General features: G+C 37.2%; 1 protein-coding gene and 1 long non-coding RNA gene across 4 annotated transcripts in view; one reads left to right on the top strand and one right to left on the bottom strand.

The window, feature by feature from the left end:
• HIF1A (hypoxia inducible factor 1 subunit alpha) overlaps positions 1 to 14,375 on the top strand; it is a 52,324-nt gene extending 37,949 nt beyond the window's left edge. Inside the window, exons 8-15 of one of the 3 annotated variants that reach the window (XM_030929927.1) lie at positions 590 to 737; positions 2,962 to 3,182; positions 4,152 to 4,438; positions 6,563 to 6,685; positions 6,813 to 7,246; positions 10,800 to 10,908; positions 11,800 to 11,926; positions 13,027 to 14,375. In XM_030929927.1, the coding sequence (XP_030785787.1) occupies positions 590 to 737; positions 2,962 to 3,182; positions 4,152 to 4,438; positions 6,563 to 6,685; positions 6,813 to 7,246; positions 10,800 to 10,908; positions 11,800 to 11,926; positions 13,027 to 13,178 (1,601 nt within the window). In that variant the 3' untranslated portion in view covers positions 13,179 to 14,375. The remainder of the gene's footprint in view (positions 1 to 589; positions 738 to 2,961; positions 3,183 to 4,151; positions 4,439 to 6,562; positions 6,686 to 6,812; positions 7,247 to 10,799; positions 10,909 to 11,799; positions 11,927 to 13,026) is intronic. The other 2 variants (XM_010354649.2, XM_030929928.1) reach the window with 2 other exon arrangements.
• Positions 1 to 15,569, bottom strand: part of LOC115897428 — a 36,846-nt gene that overhangs the window by 19,619 nt on the left and 1,658 nt on the right. The gene's annotated exons all lie outside the window — the stretch shown is intronic.

Below are 15,569 nucleotides of genomic sequence, written 5' to 3'. Positions count from 1 at the left end.
TGTGATTGATCACCCTTGAACTCAAGAGTAAATCCAAGTCTGCAGTCAGGACCGCCCAATCCTCAAAATAATACCATCATTAGGATTTATTCAGTACTTTCTCCCAAATCAATATTTAATTTAAATTGCCTAAATTGCCAAAAGACTTACAATGTGGTATCAATTTATATTTAAATATGCTACGTACAGCTTTTTAAAGCATCTTTGGTTCTCTGGAAACTTTAGTCAGAATTTAAGGAAGTTATTGTGGCACCATTTTCTTGAAAAAGGCTACTGATTATTCTCTAATGTTACACTTTCAACCTAAGTCATTAAAGAAATTTTAGTTACTGAAGATTGTATATTCATGAACTCTTCACTTAGCTCATTGGCAGCAAAGGAGTTTTATTTAGGGGGTTTGAAAAAGGAAATGGGTATATTTTCAGCTATTCTGGGACACACTGTCTGAATTTAAGCAGTTACAACTGATTCCACTAAATAAACATTTGTTTTCTAAAACAATGATCAGCATTCAGCATCTGTTTATTTAATTGAAAATTCAAAGTTACAATATTTTCTTTGCATGATTCTTCTTCCTTTTTCCCCCTAGTGTTTACTAAAGGACAAGTCACCACAGGACAGTACAGGATGCTTGCCAAAAGAGGTGGATATGTCTGGGTTGAAACTCAAGCAACTGTTATATATAACACCAAGAACTCTCAACCACAGTGCATTGTATGTGTGAATTATGTTGTGAGGTAAGTTTGAGAAATAAACGTTTTTGGGGAATAAATAGTGATTCTTTTTGGATATTCTGTTCATTTATAGGAAGATAAGATTATAAATATTAACTAAATTTTAATTCTTTACATCTCTACCAAATTATTATTTTCTGTACTCTGACCTAGGTTTCCAGTCCAGCTATTCTACAGTGATACCACTAAATACTGTCAGTAGTTGTCTATCCCCATACCTTCACTCCTATTTTTAAAAAGACCATGAAAAAAACACCAGATCCATTGACTGGTTTGGTCTAGTTATACAGGTATCGGCATATATTATCTCAAGACAGCTGTGTTCTTTTTGTAGGAAGAATACTGACCTAGGTTTGTATCGTAGCTCTAGCACTCATTAGCTCCCTGACCTTGGGGAAGTCTCTTCATTTTTCTGAATTTCATCTATGTAGATAATTGTTCAGAAGGTTATAATGAAAATTAAATGAAATTCTGTAAGATTAATAAGCTGTATGATGTAATACATGGCTCTTGTATATTCATGAACTCTTCACTTAGCTCTTTGGCTTGTGAATATTATGTACATCACAATTTAATCTTTCATTTGATCTATTTTACTAGACTCCTGCCCCATCTAGTCTACCTGTCCACATTATTACCACCTTGTAGTCCACCTTGCCCATTACTGCCAGGCTAAGCTTTCTAGTGTGGATATCTCATCATCTTATTTTCCTTAGAATTTTAGTGATCTTTTTATGACTTCCAAGATAAACACTTGCCTAGGTGTATAGCATCCTTGTTTACCATCATACTCATGCATCAGAGATTTAGCCTTCCCTTTAAAATCTAGGGTCACCCCTGTTAGGAAGACTTTGGCCAGTTTTTATTTTTGCCACTTCTGACACCATCCTTTAATGTTTTTATATTAGTACCACAGTGTTCTTTTGTGACTTTACCATTATGTATGAATCTTCCACTTGGAATGTCTTTCTCTTCCTCACACCCCAGTCTGCCTAGCAAATGCCACTTGATCCCAAGTATCAGCTCGTTAGCTTCTCAGTGAAGCAAGCCTTCTCTATTTTAGCAGTTATCACAGTGTATTTTAATTGTTTACATATCTACTTTCACAATGGGTTATAAATTTCTTAAGGTCAAGGGTTGGCTATTTTTATCTTTGCATTCTCAGTTAATTTCAGATAGTGAATATTTAATATGTTAATTAAAGGAGTAATTTAAGCCACTCGTGAAGATAAACTGTTGCTCATCATCCCTCTTCAACCCTATCCTGTAGGTGGTATCACCTTATGTTCTTACCACCAAAGAAAATATGGCCCCTCTCTTAGGACTATCCTTAGACTCCATTGAGATGGAGTCTCACTCTGTCGCCCAGGCTGGAGTGCAGTGACGTGATCTTGGCTCACTCCACCTCCTGAGCTCAAGCAATTCTCGTGCCTCAGCCTCCCAAGTAGCTGGGACTACAGGCGTGCACCACCACACCGGGTTAATTTTTTGTATTTTTAGTAGAGACAGGGTTTTGCCATGTTGGCCAGGCTCTTGAACTCCCAGGCTCAAGCGATCCATCTGCCTCAGCCTCCCAAAGTGCTGGGATTACAGGCATGAGCCACTGTGCCCAGCCTGCATATCTGAAATTCTTAACTGAAATTAGTCAAATTATCTTGTACTGGGAATTTTTTTTTTTAATTTCAACTTTTATATTTGATTCAGGGGATACATGCATAGGTTTGTTACATGGGTATATCATGTGATGCTGAGGTTTGGGGTACAATTGATCCTGTCACCCAGCTAGTGAGCATAATACCCAACAGTTGTTCAACCCTTGCCCCTCTCTCCTACTAGTCCTCAGTGTCTGTTGATGCCCTCTTTATGTCCACAAGTAACCCAATGTTTAGCTCCCACTTACAAGTGAGAGCATGCAGCATTTGGTTTTCTGTGTTCTGGGTTATCTCACGTAGGATAATGGTCTCTGGATGCATCCATGTTGCTGCAAAGGACATGATTTCATTCTTTTTTATGGCTGCATACTGTGCATTGTATTGGGTCTTTATTTTGTAATAGCATTTTAAAACCCTAAATGTGACAAAGTATGCGTGAGTGATCATGCATCTCAAGAAATCTTAAAATGTTCCTGTCCATAAAGCAGAATTTTTTAAGACTTTTTCACAGTCCCCTTTCCCCTCACTGTGTCAAGTGCTCATTTGTGAATTACTAATTTCTCTTGTTTTGACAGTGGTATTATTCAGCACGACTTGATTTTCTCCCTTCAACAAACAGAATGTGTCCTTAAACCGGTTGAATCTTCAGATATGAAAATGACTCAGCTATTCACCAAAGTTGAATCAGAAGATACAAGTAGCCTCTTTGACAAACTTAAGAAGGAACCTGATGCTTTAACTTTGCTGGCCCCAGCCGCTGGAGACACAATCATATCTTTAGATTTTGGCAGCAATGGTGAGTAGTTATTTTGTTAATGCCCTAAATTGTGTCTCTTGCTACAAGCCCCATTTCAACTAAACATTACTTTGACGTTTTTTGTTGGTAATCATTTGGACATTACAAGCTAATATATTTTTATAGTTTTCTTAAATGTATTTGCTTAAATATTTTTGCCCTGGTAATTTCTTACCATTCTTGCTTTTTTATATTGTTGAAAATTGTGCTTCAAAGTGTCCTTAAGGTATTTCTTCTTCCCACATAAATTTTTCCTGGCTACTCTATTTCTGTATCCTGCTGTCAGATTTTCTCCACAGTTTAGCAGAGTTACATGGAAGTAGGCATTGTTGCATTAAAGGATAAAAAGGCAGTCATACTATAACATGAAGCATTGAAGATGAAAACTGCAATTTTAAAGTAGAGAACATTTTAATGTATAAAAAGGTTGGTGTTGCCTTTTGTCTTTTATGCCGTAGAGATTAAGAGGCGGTATCAATAGTGGATTGTAAAGATAACCCAGACTTACGGTTATACTATACTATTATATGTAAACTTTCTGATGAAGGAAAATTTGTTAACATTTTGTTGTTTGATGAATTAGACAAACCTTTCGTGAAAAAGAACACAAATTTTTTGTATGTTAAAATCCCTGTGGCCGGGCGCAGTGGCTCACGCCTGTAATCCCAGCACTCTGGGAGGCCGAGGTGGGTGGATCACTTAAGGTTAGGAGTTCGAGACCAGCCTGGCCACCATGGTGAAACCCCGTCTCTACCAAAAATACAAAAATTAGCTGGGCATGGTGGTGTGCGCCTGTAATCCCAACTACTTGGGAGGCTGAGGCAGGAGAATTGCTTGAATCTGGGAGGCAGAGGTGGCAGTGAGCCAAGATTGCGTCATTGCACTCCAGCCTGGGCAACAGAGCAAGACTCTTAGGTTAAAAAAAAAATCCTTGTATACTTTAGACTGACTCATATTTTTTCCCCACAGACACAGAAACTGATGACCAGCAACTTGAGGAAGTACCATTGTATAATGATGTAATGCTTCCCTCATCCAACGAAAAATTACAGAATATGAATTTGGCAATGTCTCCATTACCCACCTCTGAAACGCCAAAGCCACTTCGAAGTAGTGCTGACCCTGCACTCAATCAAGAAGTTGCATTAAAATTAGAACCAAATCCAGAGTCACTGGAACTTTCTTTTACCATGCCCCAAATTCAGGATCAGCCACCTAGTCCTTCTGATGGAAGCACTAGACAAAGTTCACCTGAGGTAGGTGTCATGATATAATCAGAAAGAGACAACTTTCAGATTTTAACATTCAAGAATGTGTTTATAAGTTTGACTCAAACACTCATTTGAACCACAAATTACATTTGTGTGTGTGTTTGAATTTTAGCACTTTAAAATTATTGCAAGAGCTATTGCCTAACTTAGACCTGAGCATGTTTTAGGCTCAAAGATAGTCAGGAACATGGGAAGAAACTAGCTTAATATAAACCAAAAGGTGAAATGTACATTGTTTCTCTATTATTTATATCAGTAGGACAAAAACATCTTGAATTTGGACATTTAAAGAGAATAGTACTAAATGTGCTCAAGGTAGCCACAGCCTATACCTGTTACCCCTTTTAGTTTGTTTTATTGTGTTTTGTTTTGTTTTGAGAATCTCACTATCACCCAGGCTGGAGTGCAGTGGTGCAATCACAGCTCACTACAGCCTCAACCTTCCAGGCTCAAATGATTCTCCCACCTCAGCCTCCCAAGTAGCTGGGACTACAGGCCCGCACCACCATGCCTGGCTAATTTTTTAACCTTTTTTTTTTTGTGGAGTCAGGGTTCTCACTACATTGCCCAGGCTGGTTTTAAACTCCTGGGCTCAAGCGATCCTCCTGCCTTGGCCTCCCAGAGTACTAGGATTACGGGCGTGAGCTACCATGCCTGGCCCATTACCCCTTTGAGTTGGAGAACTGTCTGGTAGCAATAGACTTAACAGGGTTTAAATGGGAAAGGACCTTATGAATTCTTTGCCCAATTTAGTCCAATTTCCATCACTATTTTGAAATTTTGGATAAGTATAACATGAAAATAACAAGTGTTACATAAAATACTTAGTAACTGGTCTTTTTTATTCTGAATCTGTCTTGATTTTAATTGTCCTATAAACACAATAAAAATCATCTTTAAAGGCTAGGCTGGCCAAGACTAGAGATATCACACAGGGCTTTATTTCTAAATCTAGAATGATTCCATTTTAGGGCTTCGTACATCTAAAAATATACTCAGGAGTAGGGCAACTTAGATCTGAACATTATAACTTGATAAATGAGGCATAAATAAGCTTTAATAAGTGGTAAATAATTCTACATTAAATATTTGTTGGATAAAACTGACAAGCTAAGAGTAGGAGATTTGACATCTCATAGCCTTGTGGTGAATGAATATATATCCTATGCTCTGGTTGCTTAATTTACCCAGCACAAAAAAAATGTTTGGTTCATCTTGGTTTTTATCTAACAAAAGTAAATCTAACAAAAACATTAGAATGAGGAAAGCAAAATTTCTTGTTTAGAATACACAGCTATAGTTTTTTGTTAAAATTCTTGCTCAGAACTCTTAAAATAGTAATAATGTACATTCGTTCAGGTATATGCAGGTAAAATAACTTAAGTTTCTACTCCCACCCCTAACAATAGCTGTGAGATTTTTACGTAGCTCAGTCACCACAGGAATGAGCCTTCTCAGTTCAAAGATAAATTCCAGTGAATGTAGCATCTAGTTAATTGGTCAATTAGGTACCATTGTGGGATGTGAATTACCAAATAGGTTTTATTCTTTAGAATAAGGTGTTTCTTTTCATCTTAATTTTGTAAATGATGTTATATTACATAGTCAGAAATATGTATATTGGCAAAATTAGTTACCAGTATAAGCTTCAAAATGTCACTATTTTCACTTTTTTTTTTTTTTTTTTTTTGAGATGGAGTCTCACACTGTCACCAGGCTAGAGTGCAGTGGCACGATCTTGGCTCACTGCAGCCTCCGCTTCCCAGGTTCAAGTGATTCTCCTGCCTCAGCCTCCTGAGTAGCTGGGATTACATGCGTATGTCACCATGCCCAGCTAATTTTTGTATTTTTAGTAGAGACGAGGTTTCACCATGTTGGCCAGGATGGTCTCAATCTCTTGACCTCGTGATCCACCCGCCTTGGCTTCCCAAAGTGCTGGGATTACAGGCGTGAGCCACCGAGCCTGGCCTAGTTAAATAAAATTTGATAAACACAATGGACTTGGTTGTGTGTTTTCAGGTTTTTTTGAGATCTAGTTTGAAAATTCTGACAACTAGCAAAATATATGGAGGCTTCTTCAGGAAATAGTAAACGTATTTCTTTTTACAGCCTAATAGTCCCAGTGAATATTGTTTTTATGTGGATAGTGATATGGTCAATGAATTCAAGTTGGAATTGGTAGAAAAACTTTTTGCTGAAGACACAGAAGCAAAGAACCCATTTTCCACTCAGGTATATGAACTTACTTGTTTTATATTAAATTTCATTAATTTTTAGTCTGAAGTAACTTTGAGTTTCACTTGTTTTTTATTTATAAAGTGTGGCCATTGTAAAAACTCATGTATTTGCTGTTTTAAAGGACACAGATTTAGACTTGGAGATGTTAGCTCCCTATATCCCAATGGATGATGACTTCCAGTTACGTTCCTTCGATCAGTTGTCACCATTAGAAAGCAGTTCCGCAAGCCCTGAAAGCGCAAGTCCTCAAAGCACAGTTACAGTATTCCAGCAGACTCAAATACAAGAACCTACTGCTAATGTCACCACTACCACTGCCACCACTGATGAATTAAAAACAGTGACAAAAGACCGTATGGAAGACATTAAAATACTGACTGCATCTCCATCTTCTACCCACATACATAAAGAAACTACTAGTGCCACATCATCACCTTATAGAGATACTCAAAGTCGGACAGCCTCACCAAACAGACCAGGAAAAGGAGTCATAGAACAGACAGAAAAATCTCATCCAAGAAGCCCTAACGTGTTATCTGTCGCTTTGAGTCAAAGGTATTTATGTGTAACATTCAAGTTATAGTTCTTTTATTATTTTTGAGATAAATGTATGTGATAGTACATGATTTCTAAACTTATAGCAAACTTTCTGATATGTATGCCCTAAGGCACATTCTTGAGCACTCAAAAAACTTTCTAAATTAACCTCATATATTTTTGTTTTCTTTCTTTTTTTTTTTTTTTTTTTTTTTTTTTTTTTTTTTTTTTTTTTTGAGACAGTCTTGCTCTGTCACCAGGCTGGAGTGCAATGGTGCAATCTTAGCTCACAGCAACCTCCGCCTCCTGGGTGCAAGCCATCCTCCTGCCTCAGCCTCCCAAGTAGCTGGGATTACGCCTGGCTAACTTTTTTTGTATTTTTCGTAGAGACAGGGTTTCTCCATATTGGTCAGGCTGGTCTCGAACTCCCGACCTCAGGTGATCCCCCTGCCTCAGCCTCCGAGAGAGCTGGGATTACTGGCCTGAGCCACCACACCCCAGCCCTATTTTTTCTAAAATAATTATAAATTCTAAAATTACCTATCTAAATGTGGGAGGGTCTTTCGACACCTTTAAAATAAAATCCAGCTCAGTTAAGTTCTGTAAATATGTAAGAGTTGGCTCAGATGTACTTCTTGCAGTTGTTTAAATCAGACTAGTTAACTACTGTTGCTACTTAGATGCTTCCATTTCTTAAGAGCTCTTTTTTAAGCTTATCTAAAGAAAAGCCCTTCCAATTTAAGGGTTATTTCCAATTGCACATTGCAAATTGAGCCTTCCATCTTCAGCATTCAATATAGATATTTACAAGCCCCTCTTTTAAAATTTTATTATAGTTAACTTGTATTAAAGTTGCTTTTATTTTTCACTACATATTTGTAAAACATTAGCTATATATATATATTGCAGGCTACACAGGTTTTCTAACTCTATACCAGAAATCTAAGCATGAATTATGACATTACTTCTATGGGACTAGTTCAAAGAAACATATGGACACGACCCAATTTTTAAGTTATACTTTCTGTATATAATTTGTAAGGGGATTTCACATATTTTAAGTTTGAGGCTATAGCTAGAAGAAATTAAGTTTTCTAATAAGTGTGTGGAATAAGTGTGTGGAAGAGGGGAATGATTCCTCCTCCACTATGTCTAGACTAAGCCAGATATCAATAGCAATAGGAAAGAACCACTGTCGTAGCCAGAGCACATAGCTTTTTTTCCCTGCCTAGCATTCCCACCTTGACCTAGAGTGCTGGGAGACGTCTTTTCCCTAAGCTTGGAAAAGATCTTGGGGCTTTAGATGAACTCAGAAGTACTTTCTGTTACTTTATTTACTGTGTCACTAACTGACTTTTGACTCTGAGCTCCACAAGGGCAATCATAGTGTCTTGGGTATTTTAGTGATACTAATACTTAGCTCATGACCTAATGTGTAGTACTTCCTCAGTAAATGGTTGTTGGGGCAGGGCGCAGTGGCTCATACCTGTAATCTCAGCACTTTGGGAGGCCGGAGCGGGTGAATCACCTGAGACCAAGAGTTTGAGACCAGCCTGGCCAACATGGTGAAACCCTGTCTACTAAAAATACAAAAATTTGCTGGGTGTGGTGGCACGCGCTTGTAATCCCAGCTACTTGGGAGGCTGAGGCAGGAGAATTGCTTGAACCCTGGAGGCGGAGGCTGCAGTGAGCCAAGATCATGCCATTGCACTCCAGCCTGGGCAACAAGAGTGAAACTCCGTTTAAAAAAAAAAAAAAGGTTGTTGGACTGACAGATGCATGAATACAGTAATAAAAATGACAATAACTTCTAAGTTATAGTTTACTATCAGCTACAGAGGATGGGATATCCAGTTTTCTGAACAACTGTTCTCTTGTACTTGTCAGAGCCAAAGGGTAACACATCAGATCACTTTAGCAAATTTTTTTTTTTTTTTTTTTTTTTTTTCTGAGACAGAGTTTCGCTCTTGTTGTCCAGGCCGGAGTGCAATGGCGTGATCACGGATCTCAGCTCACCGCAACCGCTGCCTCGCCGGTTCAAGCGATTCTCGTGCCTCAGCCTCCCGAGTAGCTGGGATTACAGGCATGCGCCACCACGCCCAGCTAATTTTATATTTTTAGTAGAGACAGGGTTTCTCCATGTTGGTCAGGCTGATCTCAAACTCCCGACCTCAGGTGATCCACCCACCTCAGCCTCCCAAAGTATTGGGATTACAGGCGTGAGCCACTGCGCCTAGCTAGCAATTGTTTTTAAACATTAGTTCCAATGTAGTGTACGCTGAAAACTTATGAAAGGAATTTCAAAAATTAAACCATTAAAAACATAACTACTAAGTTACTACTACTGCTACAATGATATTTACATGATAGACTGAGTTACATTTCATAAAGACAATATATCTATATAAGAATTTTTAAACTTGCCTGTCTGTATAATAGAAGTTTTATAGAAATTTTTTAAAAACCAAAGAAAACTGCAAAATAAGAGAGCAGTTAGATCACTTACCTATTTGGCATTCTCAACTATCTGGAACAGCAAGGAGCCATTATGATTATGCATTTGGTTTATGGGGGGGTCTTGAAAAGTCAAAATAATACAGCAAAGCTGATGTACTTTACTCATTAGAACAATTCTTCATGATTTAATATTAATTTTAGATATACATAGTTCATGTTTGATAACCAGATCAATACTGAGTGAAAATAGCATAGTGGGAAGAGCAGGGGAGGGGAGGTAGGGATCTGGAGACCCAGAGTGTGCTTCCATATCACAACTAGTGAGCAGTAGGACTTTGAGAAAGTTACCCAATAGGCCTCGGGATTCTCATTTATAAAATGGGTATGATATGCCTGCCTTATCTATCTTGGGAACTTAAGGTTAAAATGAACTAATGAACTTGAAATGTTTTATAAACTGAAAATGCTATACGAATGTGAAACTGATCTTGTATTTCAATAGTCCCAACAGTATCACTGCATTGTTATGTTAGGTGGAATAAAAGGACAATATTTAACTGTTCTGACTCTACAATAATGTCAATTTAGTTGTGTTCAGCTCTATTTTATAAAATAGGGATATGCATACTGTAGAAAATTTTCTGTTAAATTAAGCTTTGAAGGCCAGGTGCTCATGCCTGTAATCCCAGCACTTTGGGAGGCCAAGGTGGGCAGATCACTTGCGCTCAGGAGTTTGAGACCACCCTGAGCAACATGGTGAAATCCCATCTGTACAAAGAAATATATATATAAATCAGCCATAATCCCATCTACTTGAGAGGCTGAGGTGGGAGGATCACTTGATTCCAGAGGCAGAGCTTGGTTGCAGTGGGCAGAAATCATGTCTCTGCACTCCAGCCTGGCTGACAGAGTGAGACCCTGTTTCACCCCAAAAAAAACAAGCTTTGACTTTTAGGGTGATACACTTTAGTAATCAGGAGAGTTACGTTATGTATATTACATTCCTTAATATTGGAGAACTAAGGAAATATGTATTTTCTTTAAAAGAGCTCACTGGATATTTTTTTTAAAAATAAAAGAGCTATATTTTCATTTAGAATTTTTTTCTTTTCAGAACTACAATTCCTGAGGAAGAACTAAATCCAAAGATACTAGCTTTGCAGAATGCTCAGAGAAAGCGAAAAATGGAACATGATGGTTCACTTTTTCAAGCAGTAGGAATTGTAAGTATGAGAGTAGTAGGTTTTGCTTTTCTAACTAATGTGCTATTTGTGTGTGTGTGTGTGTGTGTGTGTGTGTGTGTGTGTTTCCACGTTTCTTCCAAATCGTAAAGTTATATTTTCAGAATTTATACGTTGGGTTTTCTTACTCTGTATACACTGGTTTTTAAAAATACAAATGTTTAATGAATACATTCTTGGTATAAAAATTCCAAACAATTCCAATGTATTTGGAATTAAAAAGTGAAGTTCTCCCCTTACTCCACCCTGAATATCACCACCAATCTCATTCTCTTCCCTTTAAGTTACTTTGCCTGATTAAAAGAACTGGTATTGGCCGGGTGCAGTGCCTCACGCCTGTAATCCCAGCACTTTGGGAGACCAAGGCGAGGATCACTTGAGGTCAGGAGTTTGAGACCAGCCTGGCCAACTTGGTGAAACCCTGTCTCTACTAAAAATACAACAATCAGCCAGGCGTGGTAGTGCACGACTGTAATCCCAGCCACTCTGAAGGCTGAGGCAAGAGAATAGCTTGAACCCGGGAGGTGGAGGTTGCGGTGAGCCGAGATCAGGCCACTGCACTCCCGCGTGGGCGAGAGAGTAAGAGTCCATCTCAAATTAAAAAAAGAACTGCTATGTTTTGGGGTAAGTCAATGGTGGTATAATACACTCTGATATTTTCAAACTGGAAAGTATTTATAGACAGAATGGTCATAATGGATGGCAAATAACTTTATGGTCATAATGGATAGCAAATAAAGTATTTAAAATAATTTAGGGTAGTATTTTAGAAATTGCCTATATAATGTTATTAAATTTACACCGATTTCAAGGTTTTTGGTTGTTTAAAAAAAATTGAACAAACTAAACTTGAAATAACTTTACTGTTTATAGGGAACATTATTACAGCAGCCAGACGATCATGCAGCTACTACATCACTTTCTTGGAAACGTGTAAAAGGATGCAAATCTAGTGAACAGAATGGAATGGAGCAAAAGACAATTATTTTAATACCCTCTGGTTAGTTTATTCTTTTTGACCTTGAACATCACAAAGACAAAATACATGAAACATTTTTGTTTAGGAGCTTCAATCTAAGTGAGAAATGACTTTGGTTTCTTAGCAAGATTAAAAAGTAAAGTTGCGGCCAGGCGCAGTGGCTCATGCCTGTAATCCCAGCACTTTGGGAGGCCGAGGCGGGTGGATCATCTGAGGTCAGGAGTTGGAGACCAGCCTGGCCACCATGGTGAAACCCCGTCTCTACTAAAAATACAAAAATTAGCTGGGTGTGGTGGCAGGCGCCTGTAATCCCAGCTATTTGGGAGGCCTGAGGCATGAGAATCGCTTGAACCCGGGAGGCAGAAGTTGCAGTGAGCCAAGATGGCATCACTGCACTCCAGCCTGCGTGACAAGGGTGAGACTCTGCCTCAAAAAAAAAAAAAAAAAAGTAAAGTTGTATTTCATTTAATGGTCTTAATACAGAGATTAGCATTTCAAGGTGGAGCTTTTCATTTTTCATAATTTTCTTTGACTTTTCTATGTCTGTGTGCTGTCAATATTGATAGAAGCTGAAATTTGTGAATTTTTATGACTACTTTTTTTTTTTGTGAGACAGGGTCTCACTCTGTTGCCCAGGCCTGGAGTGCAGTGGCATGATCATAGCTCACTGCAGTCTCAAATTCCTGTGCTCAGGCAATCATTTTACCTCAGCCCCCTGAGTAGCTCGTACTACAGACATGCCTCACCACGCCCAGCTGCTTTTTATAGAGATGGGGGGTCTCTACGTCGCCCAGGCTGGTTTCGAACTCCTGGCCTCAAGTGATCCTCCTGCCTCAGCCTATGCTAGGATTACAGGCATCAGCCTCGATGCCCACCATATTTGTGCCTTTTTCCAAACTGTTATTTTTTTGTGCCTTTATTGTATCCTGTAAACATTTCTGACATAGCAACAGTATCACTTGATTATACTTACTTTTTTACAAGTTGTTGTTTTGCCAGGTAGACTAAAAACCCTTCCAGAAGTTTGCTTTATTTTCTATGATACCTAACACATTGTGGGTGTTTAATAAATATTCATTGACTAGATGAATGTATACTTAGGTATCTCGTTTGTTTTTCAGATTTAGCATGTAGACTGCTGGGGCAATCAATGGATGAAAGTGGATTACCACAGCTGACCAGTTATGATTGTGAAGTTAATGCTCCTATACAAGGCAGCAGAAACCTACTGCAGGGTGAAGAATTACTCAGAGCTTTGGATCAAGTTAACTGAGCTTTTTCATAATTTCATTCCTTTTTTTGGACACTGGTGGCTCATTACCTAAAGCAGTCTATTTATATTTTCTACATCTAATTTTAGAAGCCTGGCTACAATACTGCACAAACTTGGTTAGTTCAATTTTGATCCCCTTTCTACTTAATTTACATTAATGCTCTTTTTTAGTATGTTCTTTAATGCTGGATCACAGACAGCTTATTTTCTCAGTTTTTTGGTATTTAAACCATTGCATTGCAGTAGCATCATTTTAAAAAATGCACCTTTTTATTTATTTATTTTTGGCTAGGGAGTTTATCCCTTTTTCGAATTATTTTTAAGAAGATGCCAATATAATTTTTGTAAGAAAGCAGTAACCTTTCATCATGATCATAGGCAGTTGAAAAATTTTTACACCTTTTTTTTCACATTTTACATAAATAATAATGCTTTGCCAGCAGTACGTGGTAGCCACAATTGCACAATATATTTTCTTAAAAAATACCAGCAGTTACTCATGGAATATATTCTGCATTTATAAAACTAGTTTTTAAGAAGAAATTTTTTTTGGCCTATGAAATTGTTAAACCTGGAACATGACATTGTTAATCATATAATGATTCTTAAATGCTGTATGGTTTATTATTTAAATGGGTAAAGCCATTTACATGATATAGAAAGATATGCATATATCTAGAAGGTATGTGGCATTTATTTGGATAAAATTCTCAATTCAGAGAAATCATCTGATGTTTCTATAGTTTGAAATCATCAGAAATCATCTGATGTTTCACTTTGCCAGCTCAAAAGAAAACAATACCCTATGTAGTTGTGGAAGTTTATGCTAATATTGTGTAACTGATATTAAACCTAAATGTTCTGCCTACGCTGTTGGTATAGATATTTTGAGCAGACTGTAAACAAGAAAAAAAAATCATGCATTCTTAGCAAAATTGCCTAGTATGTTAATTTGCTCAAAATACAATGTTTGATTTTATGCACTTTGTCGCTATTAACATCCTTTTTTTTCATGTAGATTTCAATAATTGAGTAATTTTAGAAGCATTATTTTAGGAATATATAGTTGTCACAGTAAATATCTTGTTTTTTCTATGTACATTGTACAAATTTTTCATTCCTTTTGCTCTTTGTGGTTGGATCTAACACTAACTGTATTGTTTTGTTACATCAAATAAACATCTTCTGTGGACCAGGCCCCTTTGATCAGCTTTTATGTTCAAATATAAATAATATTTGCTTCAACACCTCCAACTCATAAAATTGTTTACCAACAGTTTAAGCACTTTATGAAAATTACATGGTACTGGTTATTTCTACATTTATCTTATTGCCATCACCTTAATGTATGTTGAGTCCCTAAATGTCATGTTAAATAATAACAACCATAATATCCCATTGAAAAGAGTATGTTATTAGAAAAGAAATGTCATTTTTAAGTTTCTGAGCCTATTAAAATGTTCAAACACAAAATTTTAGTATTTTTAAAATATGCATGGGATGAGTGAAGCCGTTCTCAGCATTATAGTCACATAATGTTACAAAGGCTAGAGTTTCTCTGAAGATTTCTAATCTATTCCCATTAACAGATTAATAAATTTAGACCTCAAATGAATAATTTGCCCAATAAATACATGGCAGACCAAAAATGTAAGCTTAAGTTTCCTGACTCTAAAGTCAAACTTAGAACAAATTTGGTTTGTTTTTGTTTTAATGATACTGCATTTTAAAACAAAGTAGCTTTATCCTTTTTCTCCTGTATTTTTCTTTTGCAAAATAGCTGTATTCTTTTATACTCATAATCTCATTTTAAAAAATCAGACAGTGTAGAAAGATATTTCTTAAAACCAAACAATCACTGTGAATCCCTGCACCTACAGGTACAGAAAATTATTTTTATGAACAAATTATGTAGGAAGTGCCAGAGCCTTATGTCCTGTACCCTGAGGTATATATGCTGAACAAAAGGAACTGAGCCACAGATATCTTAGGCGGCTGTTTTTATCTTAGAATGGAGGACAGTGATTACAATTATATGAAAATTTTGGAACAAAAGTTAAAACTAAGATTCAGTGCAAAATTATGGGGGAGGGGCACACGTATATTTAACCACAAATACTGTGACCCAAAGTGCTTCAACATTTAGTTACAGATAGTAGTACACTAGAAGTGGTATTTTAGAATAAAGTAGTTGCTTAGTATTCACAGGTCACAAAACAAAAAATTATGCTTATGTAGCTGATTAGCTTCAGTTGAAAACTATTTGTAAATCAGTAGATTAATGACCAGCAGTTCAGGAAAATGACTTCTGAAAGCATTGAGAAGGGAAAGCTACGTTAAAGGACAGTACAGCTGGAAGGAAGCAAGTACTTACCTACTCAGTCACTCAGA

The sequence above is a fragment of the Rhinopithecus roxellana genome, chromosome 5 (assembly GCF_007565055.1).
Source record: "Rhinopithecus roxellana isolate Shanxi Qingling chromosome 5, ASM756505v1, whole genome shotgun sequence".
Taxonomy (NCBI): domain Eukaryota; kingdom Metazoa; phylum Chordata; class Mammalia; order Primates; family Cercopithecidae; genus Rhinopithecus; species Rhinopithecus roxellana.
This window is presented reverse-complemented; position numbering and strand designations above follow the sequence as displayed.